Here is a 21,931-nt window from a genome sequence, read left to right on the forward strand (position 1 = left end):
GGAAAAATAAGGGTAAAGGTCCTGAAATTCCCAGGACTTCTTCCCGCTTGCAGTGCTTCAAATGTAAGGGTTTTGACCACATTTCTTCCAATTGTCCTAGTCGAACCCTAGTCATTGAGGAACATGAGGGTATAATTGATGAACCGTTAGAAGATCAAATCTATGAGCCTAAGCTTGAGGAGTTTGATGATTTAGGTGATGATGAGGATACCTTCTTAGGTTGTATCCGGACCCTTACTGTGGATCTAGGTTCTGTGCCCCTTGCTCCTGACACACCTCGATTAAGTGTTGTACGTTGTACCCTTACCCAACCCAAAGGTGTTGATGATTGGCGTCGTCATGCTATTTTTCATACTTATATCAAAATCAATGGTAAGGGTTGTAAAATCATTGTGGATAGTGGGAGTTGCATTAATGCGGTTTCTGTGGCTACTCTGTCCCGTCTTGGGTTGCAACCAGTGCCTCACCCTCAGCCGTATAATGTCTCTTGGGTTGATACTTCTTCCATAGTTGTGAAAGAGCATTGTCTGGTGCCTATCAAGTTCCTAGAATATAAGGATCGTATATGGTGTGACGTCATTCCTATGGATGTTGGTCATGTCATTCTTGGAAGGCCTTGGTTATTCGAGTTAGATGTGACCATCCATGGTCGACCCAATTCATGTTCCTCTGTGTTTAATGGAAAGAAGATTCATCTTAACCCTTTAGCCCCAAAACATGTTGACTCACAACAAACAAAGAAAATTGTGGAACGAAAAGGACTAAATATCATTAACTCTACGAAGTTTGAAAGTGCACTTATGGGTGCTTCTGTTGTGTTTGACGTGGTTGTTATGGAGGTTTCATTGGAGTCCCTAATAATGGCTCCTGGTGAGGCCCAATCATTTTTTCAGGAGTTTCGGGATGTCTTCCCTGAAGACCTCCCTGACCACTTACCCCCTCTACGAGATATTTAACATGCCATAGATCTTGTCCCGGGAGCGTCCCTTCCAAACTTGCCTCATTATAGGATGAATCCCACTGAGCATGCTAAGCTCCAAAGGCAAGTGGGTGAACTTCTTCACAAAGGTTTTATCCATGAGAGTTTAAGTCCTTATGCAATTCCTACCCTTTTGGCTACTAAGAAAGATGGTTCTTGGAGGATGTGCATTGATAGTCGTGCCATTAATAGGATCACAGTGAAGTATCGATTTCTCATCCCTAGGCTTGATGATATGTTAGATATGATGGTTGGTGCCACAATATTTTCTAAGATTGATTTAAAGAGTGGGTATCACCAAATTATGATTTGTCAGGGTGATGAGTGGAAAACTGCCTTCAAGACGAAGGATGGACTTTATGAGTGGTTGGTCATGCCTTTTGGACTAACCAATGCCCCAAGTACTTTTATGAGAGTGATGACACAAGCTCTCCGACCTTTCATGGTCAAACTAAAGTTGTTAACTGCAGTATTGGCAACTTATTAAGATGTCTGGTCTAGGAAAGTCTTAGGAATTGGGATTTGATCCTCCCTATAGCTCAGATTGCATATAACAATTCGGTAAATCGGTCTATAGGTATGAGTCCCTTTGAAGTTGTTCATGGCTACAAGCCTAGGAAGCCTTTAGACCTTATTCCCATGTCTCCACATGCTAATGTGTCTGTGTCAACTGAGACATTTATTCAACATCTTCATGACTTGCATATTGAGATCAATAAACAACTTGAGGCCAATAATGCATCATATAAATTTCGAGTTGATTTGCATAAAAGACATGTTGAATTTATGGTTGGGGATTATGTTATAATCCGAATTAGACCGGAACGGCGTCCACCTAGATCTACTTCCAAATTGCAAGCATGTAGTGCTGGTCCTTTTAAAATTTTAAAGCGTGTTGGCCCAAATGCATATATCATTGATCTTCCATCACATTTTGGTTACCACTCTACTTTCAATGTTGAGGACTTAGTTGCTTACAAAGGTCATTTCAATCCCTCCAGTGATCCTTTTCTACCTCCATCTGATCCCTGACCCTGAACCTTTTGTCACTCCTAATTCAATACCATTTATCACAACACACAAAGATAAAATTGATACTATTCTAGATGAACAAATTGTGTTGACCAATGATGGAGAGGTTCAGCGTTTTCTTGTTCGTTGGGTCGATCGACCAGATTCTGACTGTACATGGATTTCTAGAGAGACACTCCAGCAGCTTGATCCAGATTTATTGGAGCTTTATCGGAGCCAGCAGGATCTTCCTTTGCCTGGGTCACCAACCACCTGTTCCGGAGAAGTGGGTGGGGACACCAGATTCAGGCCTCCACTAACATGTGTTTATGGTCGTCAGAAGAAGCGTGCTCAACCACTTAGCTTATGGTTGAGTGATTGATTGCAGCTTTAGTGTGACTTGTCAACTCGACAGAGTCGAGCTTTTTCCACCCCAGGAGGGTTGATGAGGACATCTTCTATTATTTTATTAATGTCTTATCTATTTTATTTAAGGTTTGTATTACCCTACTATTTAAGGACATATTTTATTATTGTTATTTTATTAATGTGTTATTTGTTTTATTTAGGGTTTGTATTGCCATACTACTTAAGAACTTGTAAGGGACATTGGAATAGGAGGTTTTCAATTGAGAATTGAGCGCTTGTTATAGCCGCCTCCTTCCAACCCCTTTGTCTTTGCTTTCTTCTCCCTCTCTTTATCTTCTGGTTTCTCTCCTTCTCTTTCCGCTGTTATCATACTTCTTTTCTCATTTCTATCCTACATCAATTATGCTTGTGTCTTAGTGTCCCTGCTGTTGTTGTGGAATTGTGGGCAGCATTTTAATTATGGAATGCTACTGTGAATTACTGGGCATGTGGAATTGCTACTGTTTTCATTGTGGAATGTTGTTTTGGAATTAGATGCTGTAATTAGATGTTGTGGAATTAGATGTAAAATTACCTGCTGCTGTTTCCTGATTGCTGTAATTAGATGTTGTAATTTTATTGTCTCTAGTGTAGAAGAGTTATTTTGTTTAATTATTCAATTTGTCTCTACCAATCATATATTAGATAATGATCAAATTATAATTAACATATAATTGGTAGAATTTTAAAATATGACAAAAATAAATTAGAAAAAAATATTATTATTAAATTAATAATATTTTATTATTACTTTAACTAATAGATGGATAATCTAATATGGGTATAGGTTTTGAGTGGAATAGTCAAATGCAAAATCATATGATATTATGCAAATTATGACTTTGCATTAACATAATCCAATGCCAATGCTCTAAACGGTTGGTATTTATAAGATTCTTGGCTACGAGGTCTTCATCCAGTGGTTTGGTACATTTTGCATATGTTTTTGGAGAAGCAACAATAGATCTTTTACAATAGGATTATGCTACTCTGCCGTCTAGAATGTACTGCTAGAATGCCTTTAGTGCATTTGTATTTTTTTTCCTTTTCTTTCAAACATTTTATATATATTTTTAAACATTTAAAAAAATACACAAGATTATTAGGAGACAAGATTCTAAGAAAAAATGCTAGTCCCTTTCTTAACTATTAAAAAAATGAAAATATAAGAACAGCCAAATTTAGAAGACAAAATCCTAAACAACCTAACATTTTCCTTCACAATATAGGCAACAAAATTGAGGATGGAAGACAACAATAACAACTCTCAGAAAATTTGAATAGCAATTAATTATTACTCTTTGTCCCATAAAATTACGTACGAGGTACGAGTGTCATTACCTCAACAGCATGCTCAAAGAAAAGGTTTAAAAAAAAAAAAAAAAAAAAAAAAAAGGACAATGTTTCCTTTGAGATGGATTTATCTCATATTAAAATTAAAGAAAAATTCAATTTGTAATATTCTAAAATATATAAAACCTATTACTTGACTATTACGCATCAATTCATGTCCATAATTTTCTTTCTCAAACATTCTAAAATGCAAACACATTCTTGCAAATCTTCTTTTCTTAAAAACATGATAAACGAAAAATAACACATCAAAAAGGTTTGTGAACTTGGAGTAAATGCATATTGTAAAATTAGATGGTGTGAATATAGAGAGTTTAAGATTAATAGTCTTTTTTTTTTTTTTTTGGTATCTTTATTGAAAAGTTAATAATAATATGGTAGGAAGCTTTTCATCTTCAAAACTATTTTGAAATTTATAGATTAATTTGTTGACATGTTTTAATGAGAATAAAGCTTAAAATAATATAGGATACTTGTTATTAAAAAAATATCTCATCAAGTTCTTGTCCTACCTTGAAAGTCTCAAGTAAGAGAGAGCGAGAGAGATGTACTCACAAAGTAAGTTTCACAATATTTATTATTGCCAATATAAATATTTCGGGGAGCATTAGTTGTAAAACAAATTTGTGTTTTATGTTTTATTAAAGATAACCTTTAATTTTATGTTTTATATATTTAATTTCAATTGAAGTGAAAAGTTAAAACAAAGTTTGGGTCAAAATTAAAGTCAAATAGATTTTGGGTCAAAATTGGCTTAAAAGAGGATTCTAGGTTTAAAAATACTAAAAAACAGGTTTTGAGCTCAATGGACTAATGGGCCAATTGACACTCATGGGATCGGACAACCCGAGGGACCTATCCGTCTCCTAATATTCGGACGGAGACACCCACCCATGGGGGTGGCCGAGGCCCGAGGGCTCAACTTGCTCTCCCCCCAATGTGAGGGTGGGGGGCAGGGATTCGAGTAGCACCCGTAATTGCCAGCCCCAACAAGGTGGCCATCTTTTGTGGTGTTTTCGTCCTCTTTTTATTATTATTATGACTTAATTTTGTTTTTAAATTTTGTCTCTTATTTTTCAAGTTTATTAATTTTTAAAAATATTTCTTAATTTATTTTTTATCTTAAATATTTTATGTATTTTGAATCTCTTTTAGTGTTTTAATAATATATTTATTTATAATTTTATGTGTTTTAGAATTTTAGTTTATAAACTTGTTTCATTTTTGTTTTTCAAAAACTTTTTTGTTTACTAAGTTTTATATTTCTATGATTTTTTGAAATTTATAACTTTATTATAATTTTTAGTCTTTTATTAAATTTTTATTGAGTTATAGTTCTTTAAACTTTCTTCTGCTTTTTTAATTTCTCCTTTTTTTAGTTCTTTTATTGTTTATGCTTACGTGGTATGCTAATTTTACCTAATGTGTGACGCCTTTTTTTCTTATTGGTGCTGAAATGATGATAAACTCCAACATCAGCATTTTTTGTCTGGAAATTGTCAATTTAAAAACTGACCATAACCACTGGTTATATTTACAAATTTTTAAAACTTCATATACCATTTTTAAAAAGGTAAAATTAATGTTACAATAATTGTTTCAGTCTACTTCTCATTATTTGAATATGAGAATCACAATATCTCATTATTATTTATTATTTTATTATTATTTTTATCTATTTCTCATTATTATTTAATATTTTATTATTATTTTTTATTATTATTTAAAGAATATTTAACATCATTTCATTATCCAAATATAACTTAAAAATTAACTTACAATTTCGGTCCGAATTTCAATTTACAATTTTCAAATAAATAAATAAATATATGAACCGAATGCTAAATATTTATTATATTACAATAATTCTCAAATCGAATCGACTTCGTCGGTCGATCTGTGTGAAAAATTTGAGAATGACGTTGATTCTAGCATCCTGTCCGAAGTTCACAGATACACCCGGCTCACTGTGCGTAAAGCTTCCAGCCTTCCCACCTTTTCGATAGATTTTTTTTTTATTTTTTATCACAAACCCAAGCGACCAAAAAATGGGAAAAGATGTCTCAATTGCCATATCCAGTCCAGAGAGACTTGCTCCAATGAAGAGGTGAACAACTCGCAAAACCTTAGTCGTTGTCATCGTAGGTGAAAAACGCAAACCCAAACAGAGAAACCCAAGAAAAGTAGCCTTTTTTCGCCTTTCAATCCCTTCCCCGTTGTTTTAGACCAAGAAAATGTTGACCTCCTCAGCTCCCACACCCTTCACCTTGAAGCCCCCTAATGCTCAACACAAACTCCCCAACACTCTCGTGGAAGTTATTCCATTTGTAAGAAGAGGCACCAAGAGAAGCAATCTAGCAGTCCTGTCCCCTGCGACCCAACATTGTAATTATCAGTATCATGCCCCGAACACGAATTCTCGCTCTAATCGTGCAGTTACCGCAAGGGTCAGCAGTGATGGTGGTGGTGCGTTTGATGCTGCTCCGCAACACTCTACACCCCCCGTATGCTCTAAACTATTATTTTCAATCTGGGTCTTGCTATTGTTCAACGTTTGCATTTGGTTTATTTTCTCAGGAAAATTTTTGTGGGGCAACTTTTTATGTCATGTTCCCGTTATGTGGTGTTGTTTTTGTTTAACATCTTGCAATTTCCATCTCTCTTGGAATCGTGTTGTGGGTTACTGTGGGTTTTGGATATGGGGGAATAGAAGGGTAGGGTTTTGCGTTTCCCTTTTGTCGTTGCTGTTATTGCTTATTTGGTGGGACCCGGGGGGGTTGATTCATCTAGATTGCAATTCTAATGCATTGCAAAAACGTATTAATAGAAGTATTTATGGGAAAATTGGTGGATAAATTGCGTTTGATGTTGCTGTTTGTTATGACGCTTGCCTATTTTCAAGTCACGTGGAATTTGGATAAATAGTTATGAACAGAGTTCCTTGAAATTCATGATAAGCTGCAAGAGCATCTCATTCCTGAGATGCCATTCACCACTTCCCTACACTTAATCCTGGGTATTACAATCTCCACCCTTAGATCCCGACATCCTTGTCGGGCCATTCCATTTCATCATAGGTGGCATGGCTCAAGTCCCATACTTTTTGGAATTGGTTCTGATACCATTTGTAACAACCCAAAGAGGGCTCAAGCCACATTTGGGCCTATACTCCAAGATGATTAGTCAAGGTTACAATTGGAGTCCGTTAGAATCATTTTGAAGGGCTTGAACTTCTCCCTCCCAAGCAGTGTGAAATCTCATTCACCACCTTCCTCTATACAACCCGGGGTATTTCATTTTCAGTGGAAGTGAATAGAGCTACATGTATAGATATGCACCTTCATTAAGGAGATGTTTGGATTCGAAGATGACTTGAGATGACTTGAGATGAGCTGAGATGAGTTGAGATGGATTGTGAATAGTAATGAGATGAGTTGTGAATAGTAGTGAGATTTGTGAGTTAAAGTTGCTGAATAGTAATGAATAGTAGTGAGATGAGTTGAGATGAGCTGAGATGACTTACGAATCCAAACAAGCTCTAAGAAAAAAAATTATTAGAAGAGTTAATGCAAAAGAAAAACTTGTTGAAATTTTAAGTCCTCTATCTAGACATCAGTTATAAGGAAATATTTACGCTAAATTAGATGTTACTACTGATACAATGTACTCATATTAAGCATGTTGTGAATTCCATCATTCCATTCTTCGTTGGACTTAAGTACACCCAGCATTCTATGTGTGTAGTTAAAGTGACTTAATGTTTGCAACTTTTCGTCAAAACTTATGCCATTAACCATTAATTTGATTCTAGATTTGCAAGTTTGGAGAGACTTGAGTGAGAAAACTACTGGTGTGATCTGTTACATTAGTGCTAATGCCATATCCATATTCTTTAGCAACTTGAGTTAACAAACTTAAATATAGAACTTACACAAATTTGTTTTTCTCGTGAGAATCGCACTGTGTTATTGGAGCATTCATTTCTTCTTACTTAACTTTCAGGATATCGAAGAAATTAAGAGCACTTCTACAAGCTTTGGGGATAGTTATGTGGCCTTGTTTGTTAGAATGCTTGGGCTAGACCATGATCATCTTGACAGAGAACAAGCAATAGTGGCTCTTTGGAAATATTCTCTTGGAGGAAAGAAGTACATTGATGCTATCATGCAGTTTCATGGCTGCATAAATCTGACCTTAAACCTTCTTCAATCAGAATCTAGAAGCACTTGTGAAGCAGCTGCAGGCCTTCTACGATCGATTTCTTCAATCAATTCATACAGGGAATTAATTGCAGATAGTGGAGCAATTGAAGAGATAACTGGGTTGCTTAGCCGACCTTCGTTGACTCCTGAGGTATATGTATATATACTTCACCATTTGATTTTCTGTTATTTTGCCAACTAATTTCGCGTTGTAGAGAATGGAGGTATGTACTGAACTTCTTTTTGCAGGTAAAGGAGCAAAGTATATGTACTTTGTGGAACTTGTCTGTAGACGAAAAGCTTAGGGCAAAAATTGCAAACACGGATCTCCTGCCATTGCTTATCAAGTCCCTTGATGAAGAGGACATAAAAGTGAAGGAAGCAGCAGGGGGGGTTTTGGCAAATTTAGCACTGAGCCGCTTCACCCACAACATGATGGTTGAAGCAGGTGTTATACCAAAATTGGTGAGTTGCATTTCTTCTATTATATCAAATATCGGAAAGATTTTCCTGTTTTACATTTCTTCTCGTGATTCATTTAAATATTTTTCTTTTTGAAATCATATGTTACGCATAAGAGCAATTCAATTGTATTTGGATATTTGATCATGTTGTTCTTTGGCATTCTGCTAAAATTGGATTTTGGATTCAGGCCAAGATCCTAAAAGCTGATATAGAAGGCTCTAAAGTCACTAAAAAGGAAGCAAGAAATGCATTGTTGGAGCTAGCTAAGGATGAATATTACAGAATTCTTGTTATAGAAGAAGGTCTGGTTCCTGTCCCCATAATTGGTGCAGCAGCATACCAGTCCTTCAGACCAGATTTGCATTCCTGGCCTAGTTTACCAGATGGTATAGAGATCGAGCAAGCTTCTAAAGGTCCTTCTAGGTTTGGGGCTTCCGAATTACTCCTTGGATTAAATATTGATGACAAGAGTTTAAACATAGACGAGGCCAAGATGAATGCAATAGTTGGGCGAACACAGCAGCAGTTCCTTGCTCGTATTGGGGCTATAGAGATGGAGAACAGAAAGAAATCTCAATCCGAATCCTCTACTGATCACCGGCTTACACTTTTACCATGGATGGATGGTGTAGCTAGATTGGTTTTGATTCTTAAACTTGAAGATGAGGCGGCGATATCAAGAGCTGCAGAGTCAATTGCTGATGCATCTATCAATGAACATATGCGGGTTGCATTCAAAGAGGCTGGAGCAATCAAGCATTTAGTTCAGCTTTTAGGCCGTAATAATGTTTCTATCAAGTTGGCTGTAACTCGAGCTTTGGAGAGGTTGTCTATCAGGTAAGTTTACATCCTTCAATTTTCAATTATTTTGAGCTATTGCAGCATGTAGTGGTCCAAGCTAACTTTTCTGTCTTTGGATAGAAAAATCCTATTGAAAACTAAAAGGTCAAGTCCAAGCCAGCTTTTTTTTTTTTTTTTTTTTTTGTGGGGATCATTTCTATAATTTCCTCAGGCAATGGCTTCCGGCTTTACCTTCCACTCCCATCTGGCAAAACCGTGTATCTGCGCCAGCAGTTCAGGTGCATGTCCAAGAGTTTCCTGTTGCTTGGCCTCCAGCAGCTAGTTGACAAGCTTGCTGTTGACTAGTGAAATGATAATTTTTCACTAGTGCAGAATACGTGTATGTGCATAAGGGAAATTGATGAGTCAATGATTTGGCCTTACACATGGACTGAAGTAGTAAATTGATGTATTGACGTGGAGACAGAGGATGGCTAAGGCTCAATAGAAGCAGGCTTAAGTTGGAACTACTGCTCCATTTTCCTTATTTCAGCTCATGACTAAGGTTGCATTTGGGTAGTGAGGTGATCTCAGATATTCTGTGAATAATAGTGAAAAAATAATGAAAAAGTAATGATAGAATATTGAATATTAGTGAATAGTAATGAAAAGTAGGTGGAAAGTAATAATAAAATAATGAATAGTAGTTCACTACCCAAACTAGCCCTAAGTATAATCTTCCCCTTACCTGTGTTTACTTCCTCATACACTATAATCTTTTGCTATCTTTTTGGGCATTTACACACGTCTGCACAGATGTGTTGGCATATGGAAAACCTGGTTCTTTTTCGCTGATATGTCAATCTTTAGGTCACATTGCTTTATCTTGATTTTTTCCGTCATACCTTATCTATTAATGCTTTCTTAAATAAAGTAGTTACTTTAGATGTGGCTGGCATCATATAATTCATGTTCTTATCTTTCTTGATGCAGCAATGGTGTTTGCCAGATAATTGAAGCTGAAGGTGTCATTGATCCTTTGGTCAATACACTAAAGCATTCACAGACCCCTGAAAGTCTGATGGAAAAGGTATTTTTTACTTATTTTATCTACACTTTACATTATGGTTAAAACTCTTGATGACAACTTATCAAAAAAAAAAAAAAAAAAAAAACTCTTGATGACATTAATCCTCTCTACAATGCAGAGTTTGAACATACTTGCTCGAATGTTGGACCCTAGCAAAGAGATGAAATCAAAGGTTAGCCTGTAGTTTCTTGTAGTGTGTGTGAAAGCTTGGAAATTTCTTTCGACTTACAAAGTGTGTTGATGCATTCCAGTTTTATGATGCACCAGTTAATGGATCAAAAAAGGGATTGGGTTCAGCAGGAAGCCCCGAAGTTTCTGCAGGTTTAAATGGAAATATGGTTGGAAAACCCTTATCAGAAGCAAATAGCCGGTCTCTCTCTCTCTCTCTATCTCTCTCTCTCTGTATGTGTTTGTGTGTGTGTTTTATTATATTTTTCTTGGCGTTTGACCTTTTTTACCCTTATCATTGTCTTTGCATATGTTTGCCTCTCATTTCATCTGTTGCACATAACCTTGGTTTGTAGTTGTTTTGGAAGGTGAAAGCTTGCGTGTATAACTCACAAGGAGATTTCTCAAAGATTACTTTTCCATTACTTGCTCTTCTGAAAAAGAAAAGTATTTTCGTTGCTTGTATGACATGTTTTAAAGACTTCAACTAGAAACTTAGGTTTGGGATTGCTATAGTGTTTTCTTTGGGTGAAAATATGATGGCGTACAGCCTCATTATGGTGATGGAATACATCTTTTTATCATGTGGCATGGTCCTCTCTACTTATAGAAGTTGGCTTTATAGCTGCAAGCTATTATTGTCTCAATTTTGGGTGTTTTTTCCTTCAATTTTCTCCAAAATTTGGCTATAGTGGAGCCCCATATCTGTGCCATAATCTAACCACCTGACGTGTACATCATTCATTATCTTCAAAAAGCATCAACATATTTACAATAGCATTTCAAATATAGATATGCTTTTACAATGACCAGAATTAAACGAGAGTGTGAAGTGTCATTTTTTTGTAATTTGAGGATGAAATATGCCGGTTTTGGTAGTTTGTGGTGCAAAATGCAAAACCTTTGATAGTTTGAGGGTGCACAGTGTGCTTATCAATTTTTATTGTTCAAGAACTTAGGCTTAGGCTTAGGCTTGATTTTGATCCATTGGTTTTATCCATATTATTGTATATGAAGATACTGGATGGATCCAGTATCTCAAGAATATTCTTCTGTATATTTCAACTTTCTTATTGTTCCTTATCTGGAAACCAATTATAGGAAAGATGTGCTGGACACTGCTTTCATTGCTCGCCTCGTTATGATACTGAAGACCTCATCCCCAAGTTTACAAAGACAAGCAGCTTCCATTCTTGAGTTTGTCACACTTATTGACCCGAGCATGGGCTCAATCATTGCAGTAGATATTGAATCTGGTTTGGATGCTGTTTTCCAGCAAAAGGTTTTGAAAGGTATGGGAAACAATTTCCGCCACTCCTCAAACTTGCATTGCTTTAAAAAGAATTGGTCTCATCCGACTTCAGTGATCTGATTTAGATTAATAAAGAAAAAATGAGAGGATTTGTTTTTCTCTTGCAGTTTTAGATAAGCCTAATACCCACATTTGGTTGGTGGCAAGTTGAATATGAGTTATAGAAGAGAGATGAAAGTGAATTCCACATGTTGGTTACTTAACTTACTTGTGCTGATTGGATTGTCCAATTGGCATCTAATGAGGTGGACAACAATCCGATTTATGTCCTACAATGAACCTTTGTCTTTCATGAACCTTTATAATACTCTAGATTGAGTATAGGAGGGTGGTGATGGATCCTACGTTGTTTGGGAGAGAGAAGTTATTCCAGTTTATAATGATTCAAATTACCTCCACTTGCAACCATGACCAATCCTTTTGAAGTAATACTAGAGTTTTCATTGGATTCTTACAAATGATATCAAAGTTACTCATAAAGAAAGCAAACGACATGAGAATTGTAACACCCCATGATCATGATACATAAATAACTATCAAAGTTACTTATGCAACGTGAGATGCATGACATACATGATACATAAATAACTATAAAATGCAGAAGTACACATGATCATGCATTATGATGAATAGCATGGTTGCATATATCATGATATGCATGATCCATAAAAATTGGCTTTCATAATAATCTAACCAGCTAATGAGTGCAAATCCTAATGTTATGAGCAAGCTACTTACGTCGTAGCATTAATCCAATATTTCCGGCACGTAATCGATCACCTATAAAAATAGGCACATAAACTACACCAGTTTCTAATTAAACACATACCTCATAATTAAAACCATAAATACATTAAACAACCTATGTTTCCCCAGGATGTAAAACCTCATAACCCTAAAATTTCATCACTCTCCAAATAATTGATATCTACATAATTTATTCAAATAATCATACGATTAAACCCTAACAATCTTTTCATATCTAAGCGTCTATTTTCACCCTAAGGTCAACACTAATCGGGCAGGAGTATTTTTGTAATCTCGTTTGAAACACATCATGTATTATATAGCCTTATAGTGAGTAGTGGAGCTTTGGCTGTGCGCTTCTAGCAAGGATGAGTAGCGACTGAAGGTGAGAGGGTGCGATGGTGGTTCACGGTGGCTCAAGGCTAGAAAGGCTAGGCATTGGCTAGAGAGGGATTAACCTAGAGATATAGAGAGAGAAACTGAGGGTTATTAGGATGCCGTGGTGGTGGGCAGTGGGTTGTTCCTGGAGAATTGGAGTTGCAGCCAACGTGAGAGCTGCCGTAGGAGGTGCTAGGCGGTGGTTCTCAATTTTCTTGTGGCGTTGCTGTGTAGGGGCGATGTGAAGGGCTAGTGGAGGAGAAACATGTGGTGAATGAAGATGCTCTGTCTCGGTTTGTGCAAAACAGGGGTTGTTTGATCATGGTTCACGGCAAAGGGAGAGGTGCTCCTCCGTTGTGGGGTTTCATGACAGCGTTGATCTGGCTGAGGGTGTGGTGGTGTTCAGAGGCTGAGCAGGGTGGCTCACTGCAGTGGGCTGTGATGTTGCATCAGCGTATCGGCTCTTGGCTTGAGTGCACGTTGTCTGTGTGTTGGGGAGGGCTGGGGCTCTTCTTCTCGATTCGATTCGATTCAATTTGACGGTGGCTGGTGCAAGGCAATGTTGAGCGGCAATGTACGCAAGGGGTGGCGGTGCAAAGAAAATTTGTGAGGAGCTTGCGGTTGCTGGACGTGGAGGAGTATGCAGCGGCTACTTTCTCATGGCTGTGATGCTGGTTTGAGGCTGTGGGAGGTTTAGGGTGGTTCATAGGGAGGCCGTGCACGATTGCTTCAACGTGGGGTCTTTCAAGGTGGAACGTGGGTGGTGCGATGGTCTTCACGACGGTTGGGTGTGCCGTGCGACTTTGAAAGCAGCCAAGGGGCTTTGTGCCATGCGATGCAAACATGGTGAACATAAAAGAGGGAGTGCACAGAGGAGACTTGCTATACGCTGGACTTCAACGTGACTGGTTTTGGGGAGGAACCTACAGCTGGGCGGACAAGAGAGAAAAAGTTTGGAATGCGGCAATCCTAAATAATAGAAGGGGCTGCTCTGCGTTAATGTATATACTTATGTGTATATATACTGCTACCGAAACGAAAGCCCTAGAGGCCATGAAGATGAGAACGTGCATAGGGGTGGCCTATATAATCAGGTACGGGTGTTTTGCAGCTGATAAAGGTTCACGGGTTATGAGTCCTTTAATGGGTCCAATCCAAGTTCTAGGGCTTGCCTATAATTTCATAGGCTAAGTTACTTAACAACTCTAGCGGCCCGATCTTAAATTCCAGAATGATCCCAATTGGTCTGTAAATATTTTTAGGCTTATAAATAAATTTTTGAGCCTAATAACAATTAAATAGGGTCCACTTGGTCCTTAAATATGAAATGGGTTTAATCCAATTATTGGGCCCAATAAAATTCCATAATCCACCATTATAAATTTTGGGCTCGTGGCCTATTAAAAATTATCTGATAAATCTCTATTGTGTTTTTAAAAATATTTGCCCATTAATACTATCTAAAATTATCCACTAAACCTTAATGGACCTTAAAATAAACTTTTGGGCCTAATTAAAATTATTAGCCAACCTCAATAAACTATAGCTTGTGGGCTTATCCAAAATAGCCTATTAAATCTAATTCAGGCCCAATAAAATCATCCATATTTGATCCCTAATAATATTGGATAGGGCGTTACAAGAGTTGACCTAGTAATTCCATGTAGCATTGGGGCATTTAGTGCGAATGGTACCTGACGAGTATATTAGGAATTTGAGTGCAGACTGAATTGTCTCATAAGGTCTCGTTTGTTTTCGCAGATAAAATAAATTAATATAAAAGTTGAAATTTGAATAAAATGTTGTTAGAATATATTTATTTAATATTATTATTGTTTTGAGATTCAAAAAAATTGAATTGTTTATTTCATTTTGTGGGAATTTGGAAAAATTGTAATGATTAGATGAAATGAAATGTGTTGCGAAAACAAATGAGGCCTTAGTGCTACAGTAATTGGGAAGTCTCACTTTGGGTGGCAAAATCATGGTCGAGGTGAATGAGTATAATAAAGATGCAACGAGTTTCAAGCCTGATATTGGTTCTGTAATTGGTAGAACTAGGACTTTATAATGATTATGAGGAACTCAAATTGTAACATTGATTAGTCCTTTTGGAGTATAAGTCCAAATGTGCCTTGACTTTTCCTTATGTTCTTATAAATGGTATCATAGTTAATCCTAACCAGAATTGCAAAGACGTTTGGATTCGAAGATGACTTGAGATGAGCTGAGATGAGTTGAGATGGATTGTGAATAGTAATGAGATGAGTTGTGAATAGTAGTGAGATTTGTGAGTTAAAGTTGCTGAATAGTAATGAATAGTAGTGAGATGAGTTGAGATGAGCTGAGATGAGTTGAGATGAGCTGAGATGACTTGCGAATCCAAACGTGCCCGGGAAGTTTTAGCACCCCAGATTGAGTATAGGAAAGCGGTGATTTGGAGTGGAGGTTCTTACAGTTTATAATGATTCCAATACAGTCGAATTTTAACCTTGACTTGTTCTTTTGGACTATAAACTTTGATGTGAAGTGGATTTTCCGTAGCTGGTTACATCCTTAGTGAGGAGGAAGTTCAAACTCTATAAGTGAATATCTATGGTTTTCATTGTATGTGTTTGCTTATTTCTGAGAGCATATCCTTTGATTTTCCACTCACATACTTATTTCTTGAGAAATTATAATCTTTGCACTAAGCAGTGCATGGTTCCTCGAGCGATTTTTTTCCCCTAATGTTGTTGGCAGTAGTTTTTTTTTTTTCTCAAATGATTGGAGTTCAACTCATGCCATCTGGCCCAGATGTGTCTGAAAATGGTTAATCACTTTGTTGAGTCTGAAAGCTAGAAGATTGTTTTTTAGAACTAGAATGTTATATGTTTTTTCTAGTATCTTAAATAGTCCTCAACTTGGATCCAGATGTGACTTTTTATGTGCATCTTATATTTGGCAGACACTGATTCTGATGCAGCAAGCCAGCAGCCAGAAAAGTATGCCCTTGAAATCGAAGAAGCTGGTCTTGCAATATCTGCAACATCCCGGTTACTAACAAAGCTGCTTGACTCTCAGCAATTTCGCCAAAATATGAATTCCACTCATTTCACTAAATTGCTCCGAGAAATCCTAAAATCAAACATCTCCCTTCACAGAAAAGATTGGGTTGCTGCTTCCCTTGTTAAACTTAGCTCTCTTTCTGGTGGCAACTTTGATTTTGAGAATCCCATCAACATGGAGGTTACTCTTTATGAGACGATCCCAAGACTTATAGAGCAGATGAAATCCTCTTTCTCTCTAGAAGCTCAGGAAGCTGCAGTTATGGAACTCAACAGAATAATTTCTGAGGGATTGGTGGATTCAACTCGAGCTATTGCTTCCAAGGGGGGAATATTTCCATTGGTAAAGCTCATTGAAGAAGGGAGTGAGAGGGCTGTAGAAGCAAGCTTGGCAATTCTTTATAATCTAAGCATGGACATTGAGAATCATTCAGCAATTATAGCTGCTGGAGCAGTGCCCGCTTTAAGGAGAATTGTACTATCACAGAGACCACAATGGCCACAAGCACTTCATTTGTTGAGGACTTTGCCAAATTGACGAGACCGTGCACAAATACCATAACTAGGCAGACCAAATATGAAAATATATGTCAAGGATAAGTTTATATGCACACTACACTGCATGATATGATACAGTACATGATGAAATGCTTTTGGAAAATCAAAATCCATTCTATTGTCGCAGAGGCTGATGCTGCTGTTCTGATATCAGTATCTTTGAGGGGCCATTGGCCAATACGCAGATGAAAAAGGAAAAATAAAAAATAAAAAATAATCCTTTTCATAACAAAGTAGAAATCAATATGCTAAAAATTTCCAATCAAGTGAAGCCTCATCTAGATTCTAGACCATCCAGCTTCTTCCAGGGGGAAAAATTGTAAAGATGATATCCAAAATTATATGAAGCGATATATCTAGAATGGAAAATGTTAAATGTATTTAAAAAAAATTTATAAAATTTTATTTTTTCATATGTCAGTTATTGATATATTGAAAATCATGAAATTTAAAATTTGAATTTAAAAAGAAAACTAATAGAATAAGTTTTGTAAGTAAAAATGTAAGTACATGTAGCACTACTCATCCTGAATAAGAAAGAAAAAGACCATTTTGCATGTTGTAAAAGAAATTCAACTGCTTTGTGAACCTTGCTATATAAAGAAAACCGGACTTACGCCTCGTTTGGGGAATGAGATTAAATGAGAAATATGTGAATTGTAGTGAAATTATTTGATTTAAGGTGTTTTATTGGGTTTTGAAAAATAAGAGAGAAAAAGTTAAAATAAAAATATTATAAAAATTAAAATATTGTTAGAATATTATTTTTGTTTTAGAATTTAAAAAAGATTAATTATTTTTTGTATTTTGTTTAGAAATTTAGAAAAATTGTAATGATTAGAGGAAAAAGTTAAAAATTCGAAATTAAGTATTTGTGTTTGAGTGATGGTTTGGAATGAAACTATGAGAAATTTTCAGATGAAAGGAGATTAAATGATTTGTGTTCTCAAATGAGGGCTTAATGTACTCAATCCCTCACACTGAAGATTTGCTTGTGAGTTTGAATGGTGTCCTCTATTTCTTCTCCTTAGGAATGCTTTGATTAGGGACCCATGAATCTGACACGAAATAAGCGGATTTGAGTTTTATATAAATAGATTTGGATCAAAACGGGTTGACCCGATAAGACACTATTAATAAACGGGTCAACTCACAAAACCCACAATTAGCTCGTATAATACGAATAAATTCTATCTTTAAATTTTATAAATGCCTCATATGTATTTTTTTTTTTTTTTTAAATATGTGATATTACTATTAGTATTTGACTATGCTATATCTCAAACTATTAAACTTTTTTTTGTTAGTATATAATTTTCTTTTATGAAATATAAGTTTTCTTATATATTATTGGTTCAGATACTCATAATAAAATACTATATTATGAATCCAGGTGTATTGTGAATTATTTATATTGTTATCCTTATATTATATATGAGATTATGTTTAGTAGATTAAGAAAATAAATATATGGGTCAATTCAACCCATTTATATGAAATGGGTTGAAGCGGGTTAAACGAGTTAAATGGTTATATTCAGGTTAATACAATAAAAGTTAATTACTAAATGGGTTAAGCAGGTCATGTTATGTCACCTGTTAATTAAATGGATCGGATTCAGATTTTAAGGTCTGACCCATTTAATTAAACAGATTGGGTTCAAATTGACTCATATAATCTAATACTTATGACTTAACACAACATGAACGAGATCCAAGAACACGAATTGTCACCCCTAGCTTTGATGATACCCTTACTGGGATTCAACAAGTAAGGTTTTATTTTCCATTTTTTTCTTATATCGAAATTGCAATATATAAAGCTAGAGATACAAAAGGAAGATATAAGTCAATATTCCTTAACTTCCACTAGTAGGGAACTACCAAACTAGTAGACTGCAATACGTTGTAAGGAAAATGTTGTTGTGACCGAGAGTGCTGATTGATAGTGGTGTCGAACTGACATGGCATGCCAAATGACTATTTTTATATTAAAAAAAAAGAAGAAAAAAGAAAAAGAAGAAAACGAAAAAAGAGGTATGAGAAGTTGAAAACCCGACCCCCCAACTCAATTGAACACTAAACCATCTCCCTCATCCCTCCCTCCCTCTCTCTCTCTCCCTCCATCACTCACGGAATCATGTGAGAAGATAAAAAAAAGTGGTTGAGAAGACTCGAAAGTCATGTAAGAGATTATGCAGTAATCAACTGTCAAATCTCAAGCATCAACCATTTTTCAAAAACTGTAACATACCTCACAAGTTAAAATAGTAAAACATTTATTTGCTCTCTTAAAGGGGAGCTCCTCCAAGAAAATGAGAGGGAGAATGAGACAAAGATAGAGAAGTTTCTTTAACATTCGAGAATAATATTCCTAGAACCCCTGGCTCAATACATATAGTATGAATTCTTAGCAAGGCTACTCTCAAGCTCAAGCCCAATTATCGACTACACTACAAGTCCAACTAAACAGTAAAAAATATACTATAAAATGGAATTCACGTATCAAGCTATAAAGGGGCCCATGGGCCCTACTATCGATGATATTTGGGCTGGGTTTTGAAAACTGAAGTGTAACAAACCCTCCCCCTTCAAAGCACTGCCCACAAGGTGCAGTTTCAGCCCCCTTTTGTAACAAAGACAAGCTTCTTTTCACTGAAAAATGGTTTCCTTAATTTTGGTCTTCCTAAGAGCAATAACTAAACAAGGCTACATATCTTGCAAGGTAGGATATATTGAGCTCCATTTTGAGAGGCATTCCAAAATTATAGGAACCAGAATGTGTAACAACAACCCAACTTGTTCTTGATAACAATTTAGGTGCTAAAACTTCAAGAAAGCTTGGACCATAAATTTTTCGCAACCAACTAGAGAAATTGCAGACATGACTCTTAATTGCCATGTTTAGGGGAAGTAAAATATTTGTAGCACCCCTAGCTATGAAGTTCATGTTAATCTATTCAATCTCCCTTTCAACAGCTTCCTTAGTTGTTGATTCTAGTGATATTGAAAATTTATTAGTCTCTCCATTATAAGAATATTCTAGATTAAGCTCAGAAAGGGTTGCAAATAGTGCATTTTTTGTACCATCAAGTTGGTGCCTCGCATTTGCCTCTGATATCAACAATAAATAATATTGCCTTAGCAATCCTAACCATATGATTTGCTTGTAAATTGAATTTACACACTACATCCCCATCCACTATAGGGCCAACAGGCTTCCCAATCTCATCAACTATTACAAAATGAGGCAAGTACTGGTCCCTAGTTTTAAGTTTCTCCCTCAATTTCCTGACAGCTTCAACTTCATTGGCAACATCTACCATGGTCTTTGCAATAACAAGAATGTCACCATCACGAGTCGATGCTGCAATATAGCTTTTAAGATGCTTAATCACTTCGGAAAACTTGACAAATGATATGGAAATAAATCAACTCCATTGTTACTCCCAAAATTTAATCTCCAGCCAATCATTTGAAGAAATTTTGGGAAGCATGGCATTACTTTTTGGCTCCAAACTCCTAGCTCTCCAGAAAGTTAAACTAGCTCTGGGGAGCAACAATCCTGGATTAGTACATCGGCACTTTACATTTGGTCCCATTTTTTTCTATCACCTCAATCCTCATTATTCCACCATCCTTAAGGTGCTCATCCCCCACTCTCATGTCTTCACCAAAACCATCATAGTTCACATTGATGGTGCAGAAAGGTAAATCGAAATGGTCTATTTTTCTTCCTCTATCAAAGGGCCAATGAGGTGATATTATAAGGAACTTCAGGGCATAAGAGATCACTATAAGAAAATCCCAAGAATCCAACCGAATTTTTAGATATGTCCCATAATACCCAAAAACACCCCTAAGTGACATTTCATTGAGCAACTGACGTGCAATATCCCTGGCTTTTAGAATTTGCAAGCACGTAAGATTTCTCTACTCTTTACCACCAGAGAGTACAGGAGAAGTGATCAGCTTTTAATTTCGACTTCCAAGCGTAGAAGCTGTCAAAGTAATACAAGGGTAAATCCCGAGATCGAATTCACAGTGACAATGAAAATTAAGCAAACATTTCATATTCTCAAGACAACATATTATCGTTTATGGTGACAAGAAAATTTGATATGATAAGAAATCCCTAAACTAAAAGATCTAATAATGGACAAAAATAGTAAGAAATGAGAAATAAATTTCAAACTTGTAAGAATCAATAAAACAAACACTTGGGATGCAATTTTCGCGCACTGATTTGGTGATGGATTTACTTCTATTTTCATCTTCTCTCAATCATTCTCTCATTCCTAGAAATCATGGTTGGATAATATAGCAATGAACCACAATTTTTAGTCTAATAAAACTACTTGACAAATTATATGACAACTATAAAATAGTGAAAGAAAACCATCAAAGTCATGTTACTTGTTCAAGTATCAATTGTGTCTTTACGTCTACAATTGAGCTAAACCAAGAACAAATAACTCAAATTCTTTCTAGATGCAAATTGAAATATAATCCATCAAGTTAATCATCAAAAGCATAACATATTAAAGAAAATCCAACCCCAAACAATTATAGGTTACTCCTTGAATCCCAAGCTAAAAATCTAGCCTATCATCTCTAGATTAGCAAAATGCCCAAAAAGATTAAATTCCAACATCTCTAATTACTACTCTAAACAGAAATGCTGAATAAAAAATGCTCTCGAAAAATAATGCCGAAGACGCAAAAACAAAAGTATGGAGTCGAAAATCTCCTAAGAGGAAAAAAAAAAGTAGAAAAAAACCCCCTTTTCGTGCGTGCGTGAGCTGCATTCTTCAGACCCCTGTTTTGATCCTTGCCCGCGTGAGTCTGCTCTGTTGTGAGGCCACGATCCCTCTCTGCAATGCATTTCTGCGTCCCTGCAGTGCATTTCCGCGTGCTTGAAGCCTGTTGTCCGTGCGTGAAGCCCCTCAAGCCACGTTCCAGCCCCTGGGTTTTGCATCCTGCGTGAGCTGAGTTTCTAGTGCCTTCTTTTGATGTTGTGCCAGTTGGATAATTCCCAGAATACCCCATGTGTTTTAACATCTTTTCCATAATGCTCTACAACATAAATAAGATATAAAAGGAGTAAAATTTTAAGATATTAATTTTGGTGTGGACTAACTGCAATACAACTCTTTTCAAGTGTAAAATACCAAAATTTAACATTGAGTTAAGTACTAAAAATTACTACATAATTAAGTGCTTAATTCATTTTTTGGTTAAACAATTCATTCACTTTAGCAGCTTAATCATGTAGTTTTTGACACTTTATCAAGAAGCACTAATAACTTCAAATTTCTCAAGAGTATTCCCAACATTGACAAAATAATTTTCATAAATTTTTTCAACCAACATATAATCTTCATTTGGATACCAATTGAAATAGGTACCAGCATATTCATGGCACTTCTCTTTT

At 36.1% G+C, this 21,931-nt stretch overlaps 1 protein-coding gene across 1 annotated transcript; it reads left to right on the plus strand.

The window, feature by feature from the left end:
- Nucleotides 1-5,679: 5,679 nt before the first annotated feature.
- Nucleotides 5,680-16,624, plus strand: LOC108995507. Its single transcript, XM_018971085.2, has 9 exons — nucleotides 5,680-6,255; nucleotides 7,754-8,104; nucleotides 8,203-8,418; nucleotides 8,606-9,255; nucleotides 10,192-10,288; nucleotides 10,407-10,460; nucleotides 10,540-10,658; nucleotides 11,558-11,748; nucleotides 15,841-16,624. The coding sequence occupies exons 1-9, from the start codon at nucleotides 5,986-5,988 to the stop codon at nucleotides 16,476-16,478; spliced, it is 2,586 nt and encodes an 861-aa protein (XP_018826630.1). The 5' UTR covers nucleotides 5,680-5,985; the 3' UTR covers nucleotides 16,479-16,624.
- Nucleotides 16,625-21,931: the final 5,307 nt, after the last annotated feature.

Source organism: Juglans regia, chromosome 16, assembly GCF_001411555.2.
Source record: "Juglans regia cultivar Chandler chromosome 16, Walnut 2.0, whole genome shotgun sequence".
In the NCBI taxonomy this organism is placed as follows: Eukaryota; Viridiplantae; Streptophyta; class Magnoliopsida; order Fagales; family Juglandaceae; genus Juglans; species Juglans regia.